General features: G+C 34.6%; 1 protein-coding gene across 5 annotated transcripts in view; it reads left to right on the forward strand.

Annotated features, from left to right (window-relative positions):
* Nucleotides 1-10,537, forward strand: part of FBXW7 (F-box and WD repeat domain containing 7) — a 226,930-nt gene extending 216,393 nt beyond the window's left edge. For all 5 annotated transcript variants that reach the window (XM_032246405.1, XM_032246407.1, XM_032246406.1 and 2 more), the window contains 6 exons: nucleotides 728-864; nucleotides 2,044-2,157; nucleotides 3,450-3,631; nucleotides 5,542-5,767; nucleotides 7,394-7,604; nucleotides 8,645-10,537. In XM_032246405.1, the coding sequence (XP_032102296.1) occupies nucleotides 728-864; nucleotides 2,044-2,157; nucleotides 3,450-3,631; nucleotides 5,542-5,767; nucleotides 7,394-7,604; nucleotides 8,645-8,913 (1,139 nt within the window). In that variant the 3' untranslated portion in view covers nucleotides 8,914-10,537. The remainder of the gene's footprint in view (nucleotides 1-727; nucleotides 865-2,043; nucleotides 2,158-3,449; nucleotides 3,632-5,541; nucleotides 5,768-7,393; nucleotides 7,605-8,644) is intronic.
* The last annotated feature ends 955 nt before the right edge of the window (nucleotides 10,538-11,492 follow it).

Below are 11,492 nucleotides of genomic sequence, written 5' to 3' on the forward strand. Positions count from 1 at the left end.
AACAACTTCATCTTCCTCAAGTGAAACTCCATGCCCACTGTTAGAACTCCCCATTATTCCTTTCCACAGTCTCTGGCAACCACCCTTTTACTTCCTATCTCTATGAATTTGACTGCTCTAGGTACCTCATATAAGTGAAATCATACAATATTTGTCCTTTTGCAATCAGCCTATTTCACTTAGCATAATGTCTTCAAGGTTCATCCATGTCATAGCATGTGTCAGAATTTCCGCTATTCTGTTGTGTGCATGTATCTAATGCTATCCATCTGTCAATGGACCCTTGGATTGCCTGTACCTTTTAGCTATTGTGAATAATTCTGCTATGAGAATAGGTGTACAGATAACTGCCTTGAGGCTCTGCTTTTAATTCTTTTGGTTACGTATCCAGAAGTAGAATTGCTAGATCATATGTTAATTCTGTGTTTGTTTTGGGGAACCAACAGACTATTTTCCACAGTAGCTGCACCATTTGCACAAGCATTCTAGTTTCCTCACATCTTCGTCAGCATCTTCTAGAATTATTTTGAGAAAGAAATGAAATAATACAAAAATATGCCATATAGAATGCAAACTTTATTGTTACATACTGTGATAACAGTATTAGAAATTGGACAGTGTCTTGCATTTCAGTGGTTTTGAACAGAAAGGAAGATGGAATACTTTATAAAATGTATAATTTTTATTACTGGTGAAGGCAATTTACGTTTGAACTGTAACACTCTAGGGATTGATGAACCGTTGCACATCAAGAGAAGAAAAGTAATAAAACCAGGTTTCATACACAGTCCATGGAAAAGTGCATACATCAGACAGCACAGAATTGATACTAACTGGAGGCGAGGAGAACTCAAATCTCCTAAGGTAACTGAACTCTGCACAATGTAACAGAAACCATGAATCACTGTTAGTACCTAGTGTACTATTTCACTTCTTGGCAAACTGTATAATTTGACACGTCTCTTCTGTGGAAAGAAAACCATGTATTTTAAAATAACTGAAAGTATTATTGACAATATTCTTTTATTGCTAATTTCTCTAATCTGACAGCTAATCATACTTGAATAAAAGATAAGTTAAATTGGTTATCTTTGTATCTTACATAAATGAAAATCTCTCCATATCCTGTTGAATTTTACTGTGTCATACACATTCTACCTAAGAATTTGCTGCCCACTCTGACCACATAGTCCAAACATGATTTTTTTTTTCTTTTTTTCTTTTCTTCTTCTTTTTTTTTTTTTTTTTTTTTTTGAGACGGAGTTTCACGCTTGTTGCCCAGGCTGGAGTGCAATGGCACCATCTCAGCTCACTACAACCTCCGCCTCCCAGGTTCAAGCAATTCTCCTGCCTCAGCCTCCCGAGCAGCTGGGATTACAGGCATGCACCACCACGCCCGGTTAATTTTGTATTTTTAGTTAGAGACAGGGTTTCTTCAACCAAACATGATTTTTTGAGTAGTGTCCGTCCATGTTTTGGTTTTGGTGGATTTTCTGTGTTTTATAAATTGAAGCATAATTCTGGTTTTCTGTCTTACAACATTTCAAATATGTAAAGAATGAGAAAAACACTTGAAATTATTGGGCATATTTTTACTACTGGAAAAAAACAATTTGGGGAGTCATTGTCATAGTTTTTTTTGTTGTTCTGAGAAGGCCGATAATTGTTATTGGTTAATAGAGGCTTATTTTGTTCTTGTGTGTCAAAATTGTAAGAATTAGAGGCATATTCTATTGGTTTGAACCGATAAAATAGACTATTTTCAAATACCTTGGTGTTTGAACCAGCTTTAGGAGATCTTGATGCAGTAAAATTTTAATAGTTGATGTTTTGAATGTAAATAAGAGAATATGGAAACAATAAAATGTTTAATTCTGGATTTGTCAGCCAGGAAGAATAAAGCTTTATATTTTATATAAATTTTAATTCTAGAGATAGACTACAAATTACTGTTCCTGTTTATGCCTTCATTTTTCTCTTGAACAGTATTTTAAAGAACATAATTTAATTAACATATTTCTGATCTGTGCATCCATCTTACAGGTGCTGAAAGGACACGATGATCATGTGATCACATGCTTACAGTTTTGTGGTAACCGAATAGTTAGTGGTTCTGATGACAACACTTTAAAAGTTTGGTCAGCAGTCACGGGCAAAGTAAGTTTACTCTTCCTACACTTCACAAAGTCATCACTTTGTGCCTGTCATTGCAGGTAGCAACTGGAAAAAAGAAAGCAGTAATTCATTTTTGATTCTCAATTATTTGGATAGCAAATATCAGAGCTTATAACTTAGCTTTTCCCTCCATATTTATGAAAGTCACTGGCATGAGGATAATTATGTTTCTCATGATAGAAGTTTCATTATTTTTTTTTCATTTACATAGTTTATCTTTGTGACAGATACTTTAACATTTTCAAGGGTGCTTTATATTTTTCTTGGCTCAATTTTTTCCTACTTTTATTTACTACCTAAGTTATACCTCATTACTTTGTAATGTTTTTCAAAAGTATGATTGAGGGATATTATTTTTCCTTATAAATTGCTTTGTTGATAACCTTCCTATAGTTTAGAACTTAATATATCATGTTAATTTTGACTTATCTTAAACCTTTGTGAGATGAGAGAGGACTAGGCATTTAAATGTTAAGTTTGAAGAAAAACGTAGCCCAAGCAGTCAGCTTGACTGTGTAACATGTTACACCTTAATGATTCTCCAGTGAATATTCCTATCTGTCCAGTAGAGAATATTTTCATGAATTAAGTAATTGACCACCTAAAAAAATAACAGAAGAGAGTGTGGGAAAAAAAAAAAAAAATCCATGTCTTTTAAAATGTCTTTTACCATGTTGCTTCTTGGCAAGTATCTTATAAATATTCCAAGTCAGATGTTAAAAATTTTTTAAAGCAGCTTTATATTTCCATAGTGTAATATTGGTTTGGGATTTATTTCAGGGTTTTAATGTCTGTCTTTACATGTCTAGAAGTAGCTTCACTGGCTCCTAACTACTACCTTGGGGCTGATTCAGATAAAATGTGGTATGTAGCCACACCCAACACTGTTGGCATACTTCCATTGAATCTACTCCCATGGAAGAAACTCAGTTGCAATTTCAGTATTATTTCATCAAAGAGGCCAGGCCAGAGCTATCATAATTGCTTTCATATCATGTTTCTTTTTTATTATATTATGTTTTATATCATAATGTTTGCTTTCTACATACTTGTTCTTCACTTGCTTGTGCTTATATAAATTTATAATGCTATTGAATAAACAAAACAATAAATAGTAATGGGATCATTTTATATGGATGTGTAAAAAAATATTTTCTGACGAGCCAAACAAATTGAATAAATAACTTTACTCCAAATTTTAATGAGCTATTAAAATATTATTTAAATTGCTTTTCCTTTCTACCCAAAAGTAATCATCTTAAGTGTTTTCCCAGTGTCTGAGAACATTAGTGGGACATACAGGTGGAGTATGGTCATCACAAATGAGAGACAACATCATCATTAGTGGATCTACAGATCGGACTCTCAAAGTGTGGAATGCAGAGACTGGAGAATGTATACACACCTTATATGGGCATACTTCCACTGTGCGTTGTATGCATCTTCATGAAAAAAGGTAAGGGAAAATCTCATCGTGGCTGGGACTTCTTCTGTTATTTGTGAATTTGGGCCCTTTCTGTGTAGAGTTACTGAAATAGTGACAGTATGCTCTTGAATTAGACTTTATTAAACTTCAGATGTTTCTATTCTAGGAAAGCCATAGTGTTTTGTCTTAAAATTGGGGATTGTCTGTAAGTTTCCTTTCTCATTTGCTAGTGTTTTCGGCTTCCTCTTTGAAACTCTCTAATCCTTTTTATTGTTCTGTGTCTTTGATGACTCATCATCTTCAAGCAGGTATCATTTTTTCTCTCTCTCTTTTTGATATTCTTATTTCTGCAAGTGGGACAAATTCAGGTTTCAAACATCTGAACCTTTCTTAATTACCTACCCACCTTACACCCACCCCATCATAGCCTCTAGCTCTAGGCAAATGCTGAGGCCTGTGGGTAATTTGTTCTCTCGTTCTGAACTATTATCACAGCTTTCTAACTTGGTCAACTTATGTTTTACACAGCTGACATACGGTCCTTTTATAATTATGATAGTCTCGCTGCCTGGTTCTTAAGTCTTTGTGAGCCTACTGTTGACTAATGAATTAAGGAAAAAATTCTCAATCCAGTTTTCAAATGGTTTCAGTCAGACTGGACTGCTTGACTTTTTCTTCTCAGTGCCTTTGCTGTTGCTTTTATCTCCTCCTGTAAAGCCCTCCTATTGAAATCATATCTTTTTATTATCTTCGTCATACCCCTGTTAAATGAGTATGATTTCTCCCTAATTTGTCAAAAAGGTCTCTCTGAAAGGTCCTTACAGTGAATCTATGGCAGTCTTTACCTTTAATTCTGTCTATAGCATCTTCTTCATTAAGAATCATTACACTAAGCAGATTTTACACCAGATTTATAATACGTGAAAAAGAGTACCTTTTCAATTGTCATTTACATCTACTTTGAACAGTGTGCCATATTGTTAAAATTTGGGGGATGAGTATCAAGAGACCTTGCATTCCAGTTTCCATTATGTTCTGAGTTAAATCTCTCAACCCTTTAATTTTCTACTGTTTCAAATATGGAAACTGTGGTATGTCGTTATCTCTTAAGAATGACATAAAGACATATGAGTTTTCAGCTTTGTTTTGTAATCCAGAAATGATTGAAGTATTAGTATATTGCTCTAGTTTTCAGAAGAGCTAATGTTGAACCAAATGTTTAAAGAATAGCCATTGTTTTTAAAGGTATGCATATCTTTTAAAATCTGTACCTCTTAATATCCTTATAGACTATTGCATATTTATAAATGTAATCATTAGAAGCATAAGCAGCTTGTGTTTGAGGACATGTCTAAAACTGGTTAATTTCTACTAGAATATATACCGTAAACACAAATCTGTAGCTGTTTAAATTCCAAATTCTAACTTGTTTTGTCTTATAATCTTTATTGAATTTTTTACCTAATCACAAGGGAGTAAATGCATTCATAATAGAAATTTTGGAAAATGGCAAAGCACATAAAGAAGAGAATTTAAATTATTTAAACTATTGCCACCTGGAGTTCTCCCATTTACATTTTATACATATGCCCACATTATCATTTTATTTCTAAAATCAAGATCTTATTGTACATATTTAGAGGCAGCTGCTGCTGCTTTTTAAAAAATATGGTACAGTGGCTTTCAAACTCTGTCCCACAGAATCTTCCATTATGGAACTAAGGCCCACAGGTCAGGGACAAGCATGCAGCATTCTAGGCTTCCCAACTTCCCATCCCATACTGTATGTTTATATACCAAGGTTTTATATAGGATTTCTTTTGATAACAGTTGTTCCTGTGTAAGAAGAAAAAGCTAAGAAACCCTGACTTCATCTATCATGTTTTCTCATATTAAAAATTCTAAATGTGTTTTTTTTTCTTCTGTTTTTTCCTCTGCAGAGTTGTTAGCGGTTCTCGAGATGCCACTCTTAGGGTTTGGGATATTGAAACAGGCCAGTGTTTACATGTTTTGATGGGTCATGTTGCAGCAGTCCGCTGTGTTCAATATGATGGCAGGAGGGTTGTTAGTGGAGCATATGATTTTATGGTAAAGGTGTGGGATCCAGAGACTGAAACCTGTCTACACACGTTGCAGGGGCATACTAATAGAGTCTATTCATTACAGGTAAGAGGTCTTTATCTCTCTCTTAGATGCTCTCCTGATGAATCATAAGGTTGTTTTACCCAGATAATAACTGTCAAATTGCTGATCCACTATAGTCCAAAAAAGATTAATCGGATTATTCTGCTGTTTATATACACTTTAAAATTGGCATGAAGAAAGTATAAATTTCAAAATTATTTAAATGCTTTCAACTTTCTGTGATCTATTTTCCCTGTGAAATACAAATATTTGTCTTGCATCCTGACACTTTGGGACTCTTAAGTTTTGCTATGTTAATTAATGGCTAAATAGTCTCATAGGAGAGTAACCTGGATTTTAAGAAACTCCTTTGCCAGAGGATTAATATGGCCAAAACTGCCCCTTTGCTTTGATAGCTAAAAGTTGATGGACCATGTAATTGTGATTCCATCCCCGTTCAGAGTGGAAATAGATCCTTTCTGCGTAAAGCATTCTACTATCCCGGGGCACTGATTTCTAGTCATAAAGAAGTAAAGTTGACTAAGCTGATTTTTTTTTTTTTTGGTTTACATTCCAAGCCAGTATCCTTAAAAACATTGCCATATTTTGAGATCGTTAACTAGATAATAGAAGGTTTAGAATATGAATCTTGTTTTATTTCCAGAAAGACAACATTTTCAATTTTAAAATATTTTCTATAGTTTATATAGTTTATTTGCCAGTTACTGCCCATTAATAGTGTTCAGTAAATTAGTACATAATCTTAGTACTAACAGTTCTGTTCTTAGGATATTTGTTTCTTTGTCAAAGGGATGTTGTCCATGTCATGAAATACTGGCAATATGATAAAGATGTTTGCTAAATTAGAAAAGGTGCTGAATTTGGTGGAAGGGGAATTGGCTGCAACTGTTTGTATATTTTGTGATATGCTCAGAAGCCTAATCAATATAATATTCTAATTTAAATAAACTCTTTGGTTGAGAAAAGAGGTAGCCACATTATTATATAGAAATGATAGATTGTTATTGGCTTTTGGTGTAGCTGGGAAGCTGGAGAAGAGGTAGTTTGTAGTGTGCTTTTGATATCAAAATGCCACTTCTTCTGATTCCAGATATAATTATCTTTTGGCACATTTCCTAATTAGCATTAGGTTCTTATAAGTGAAATTTTATTTTACACACAGTTTTTAATGGAACTTACTTTTGAACATCACAAAAGTTATCTCTAGCCTTTTTCATGCCTTAGGTGCTAATAAGCACTCCATTTATCATAAGCTATGTCATTAGTTTCAACTTGCTAGTGGGAAGTAAAACCCAAATAACAATTCTCTCAGTCATCCATGGTGTATAGCTAAGTGGGGACAGATGATTTGAAAATTAATATATTGTTTGTTTTAGGTGCTTTGTTTTCATTTTAAGTTGTTTCTGCATCTAGTTTGAAGCTGCTGGGTATAAAGATGAGCATTTCTGATAGAAGTTTCTGAGAACATACATTGTAGAGTTGTGTGATGACATGCATTTTATTCTGATTGCGTTTATCCTAGCACCTCATTTTGTTCCTGGCATTACCTGTTTCCCATGCTCTTCCCCCATTCCTACTAGGATTAAGGTCAGTAATTAATAGGAAAAGTATCCTTACTTCTCTTCTAATAAACTGTGTCTGTTGTAGTTTGATGGTATCCATGTGGTCAGTGGATCTCTTGATACATCAATCCGAGTTTGGGATGTGGAGACAGGGAATTGCATTCACACGTTAACAGGGCATCAGTCGTTAACAAGTGGAATGGAACTCAAAGACAATATTCTTGTCTCTGGGAATGCAGATTCTACAGTTAAAATCTGGGATATCAAAACAGGACAGTGTTTACAAACGTTGCAAGGTAAGTATTGGATACTCACTTTTAGTTTTGTTCATTAAAAATGAAATTGTTATTCAAGGGAAATATGGAGCTTTAGCATTACAAAAATAGCCAATCTCGTACAGAATGCTTACTTCAGAAAAGTTTGTGAATATTTTTACCCTGACTTAACAGAACTAGTCCACTCTTGAGGAGATGTTTTAAACTGTGTTTTTAATATGTAATATAAAATTGTTTAATCACTTCCTGCATGTTCAGTTGACTCTACTTAACCTTAAAGAACAGTGAAAAGAAAGATCTTGGCTATATCATAGAAGCAACTTACTCATTATAATTTTTGATTGACCATTGCATTCTTAATTTGTCCAATTTTAAAGGGCCACCTTATTGAAAAAAACAAAAGCATCCCTGATAGAAAATTGTTTTGGTCTCCCATTTAGTCACGTGCTTACCTGGAATGGAGAGGTATAATAGTACCTACTAATTTAGAGAAAGAGACAAGTGAAAATCACTAATATTAGATGAGGTAAACAGTGCCTCATGATCAACTTTCTCTATTTGGTGCAGCCCTTAGAAAGTGTTTGTTTTTTTTGGTGTGGCCATCTGATAGGCAACATTGCAGCTTTTTATTTATTGGTTTTGTCTCGCCTCAGAGTTTTGGAATAGTGTCCATTCAGCTTTGACTGGTTCATAGTGGTGAGGGTAATAGATCTCTAGGTGCTCATTTGTCCATCAGCAGAAAGCGTAAAGTTGTACTATCTACATCCTCACCAAGGAATGCTCTCTTTGACACAGCCAAAAATAAGATGTTTGTCTGGTAGCTAACCAAGCTTCTTGGACGACAGACCTCTTGAAAGCTAATGTTCCAGTTACAAATCACTACCAGATTTTCTTATATCCATGCTGATCCTAAAATACTGAGGACATAGGTTTCTAAATAAGTATCACTTCAAATGTTGCATTTATTGTATGTTCTAAAGTAGAAGTCTACAAATTATAATGTAACTAACCCATAGCCATTATTTCTAACCAGTAATTAAATTCTTTTGGTTTTTTTCTAGGTCCCAACAAGCATCAGAGTGCTGTGACCTGTTTACAGTTCAACAAGAACTTTGTAATTACCAGCTCAGATGATGGAACTGTAAAACTATGGGACTTGAAAACGGGTGAATTTATTCGAAACCTAGTCACATTGGAGAGTGGGGGGAGTGGGGGAGTTGTGTGGCGGATCAGAGCCTCAAACACAAAGCTGGTGTGTGCAGTTGGGAGTCGGAATGGGACTGAAGAAACCAAGCTGCTGGTGCTGGACTTTGATGTGGACATGAAGTGAAGAGCAGAAAAGATGAATTTGTCCAATTGTGTAGACAATATACTCCCTGCCCTTCCCCCTGCAAAAAAGAAAAAAAGAAAAGAAAAAGAAAAAAATCCCTTGTTCTCAGTGGTGCAGGATGTTGGCTTGGGGCAACAGATTGAAAAGACCTACAGACTAAGAAGGAAAAGAAGAAGAGATGACAAACCATAACTGACAAGAGAGGCGTCTGCTGTCTCATCACATAAAAGGCTTCACTTTTGACTGAGGGCAGCTTTGCAAAATGAGACTTTCTAAATCAAACCAGGTGCAATTATTTCTTTATTTTCTTCTCCAGTGGTCATTGGGCAGTGTTAATACTGAAACATCATTACAGATTCTGCTAGCCTGTTCTTTTACCACTGACACCTAGAAAGGAACTGCAATAACATCAAAACATGTACTGGTTGACTTTCTAATTAGAGAGCATCTGCAACAAAAAGTCATTTTTCTGGAGTGGAAAAGCTTAAAAAAATTACTGTGAATTGTTTCTGTACAGTTATCATGAAAAGCTTTTTTTTTTTTTTTTTTTTTTTTGCCAACCATTGCCAATGTCAATCAATCACAGTATTAGCCTCTGTTAATCTATTTACTGTTGCTTCCATATACATTCTTCAATGCATATGTTGCTCAAAGGTGGCAAGTTGTCCTGGGTTCTGTGAGTCCTGAGATGGATTTAATTCTTGATGCTGGTGCTAGAAGTAGGTCTTCAAATATGGGATTGTTGTCCCACCCCTGTACTGTACTCCCAGTGGCCAAACTTATTTATGCTGCTAAATGAAAGAAAGAAAAAAGCAAATTATTTTTTTTTTATTTTTTTTCTGCTGTGACGTTTTAGTCCCAGACTGAATTCCAAATTTGCTCTAGTTTGGTTACGGAAAAAAGACTTTTTGCCACTGAAACTTGAGCCATCTGTGCCTCTAAGAGGCTGAGAATGGAAGAGTTTCAGATAATAAAGAGTGAAGTTTGCCTGCAAGTAAAGAATTGAGAGTGTGTGCAAAGCTTATTTTCTTTTATCTGGGCAAAAATTAAAACACATTCCTTGGAACAGAGCTATTACTTGCCTGTTCTGTGGAGAAACTTTTCTTTTTGAGGGCTGTGGTGAATGGATGAACGTACATCGTAAAACTGACAAAATATTTTAAAAATATATAAAACACAAAATTAAAAAGTTGCTGGTCAGTCTTAGTGTTTTACAGTATTTGGGAAAACAACTGTTACAGTTTTATTGCTCTGAGTAACTGACAAAGCAGAAACTATTCAGTTTTTATGGTAAAGGCGTCACATGCAAACAAACAAAATGAATGAAAAAGTCAGATGGTTTGCCTCATTCTCCAAGAGCCACAACTCAAGCTGAACTGTGAAAGTGGTTTAACACTGTATCCTAGGTGATCTTTTTTTCCTCCTTCTGTTTATTTTTTTTTTGTTTGTTTTATTTATAGTCTGATTTAAAACAATCAGATTCAAGTTGGTTAATTTTAGTTATGTAACAACCTGACATGATGGAGGAAAACAACCTTTAAAGGGATTGTGTCTATGGTTTGATTCACTTAGAAATTTTATTTTCTTATAACTTAAGTGCAATAAAATGTGTTTTTTCATGTTAGTATGTCTGTTTCTTCCATTGAAGTAATAATACTTCATTATAAGTATTTACGATTTGTCTATAATATTTAAATCAGCAAAGTCTTGGTTTCTTTGCCTCTCCTGCTGTGTGACATAGAAATCAATACTTCAAGCCTATTTTATACAGGAAAGTAAGGATAATGTGCTGCAACTGCAAATTTTATTTCTCTCCTAGACTACAAAGGAGGACACTCCACTGTGCTCATCTCTGTAGATTGCATAGATGAGCAATCTACACTCATTAGAGATATAAATATGAAGTCTGGTTCCCTCAAAGAATCACAAAACTTTTGTGATAATTACAACTAGAAGGCTTATAAGTAACAAATGCATTTCGAAATTTTGACCACATTTTAAGTGCTTACCCTAAATACTTTCTGTTCATTCTCTCTCAAGCTCCCACTATCCCTGAGAAGTAGGCACTATTATCTCCCATTTTATGGACGAGCAAAAATCTGCAGCTGAGACTGGTTAGGCAATTTGTCACATCATCTAACTAGCAAAACGCCAGGAGTCAAACCCATATTTCCAAAGACTAAGTAAATACATGTCGTCTTTTAAGAAAGTTTGACAGACTAAAGCAAGGTTTGAGAGGGAAATAAGCCATTTTTCTGGTATTTTCTGACTCTTCTGTAGCCATTTTGTTCAACAAATCTAGTATTTTATAATGTAAGGGGAAAAATAAAGTTTTTGAAACTATGTAGTTCTAAATATATTTAATATCTCAAATAGCAGGAGATATATATATATATATATATATATGTATACTCAACTAACCAGGCCACAGATGAAAATCTAAAAGTTACTAAAAATGGACTTCTTTCTCATAGTCATAAAGTATGTGTTCTTTACTCATAGGGCAAGTCCTGGGCCTCATTCTCCCAAAGCTACTAAATCAGAACATCTGGGAGTGTGACCCAAGAACCTGCATTTAA

The sequence above is a fragment of the Sapajus apella genome, unplaced genomic scaffold (genome assembly GCF_009761245.1).
Source record: "Sapajus apella isolate SASKATOON/1434 unplaced genomic scaffold, GSC_monkey_1.0 scaffold61, whole genome shotgun sequence".
Classification (NCBI taxonomy): Eukaryota; Metazoa; Chordata; class Mammalia; order Primates; family Cebidae; genus Sapajus; species Sapajus apella.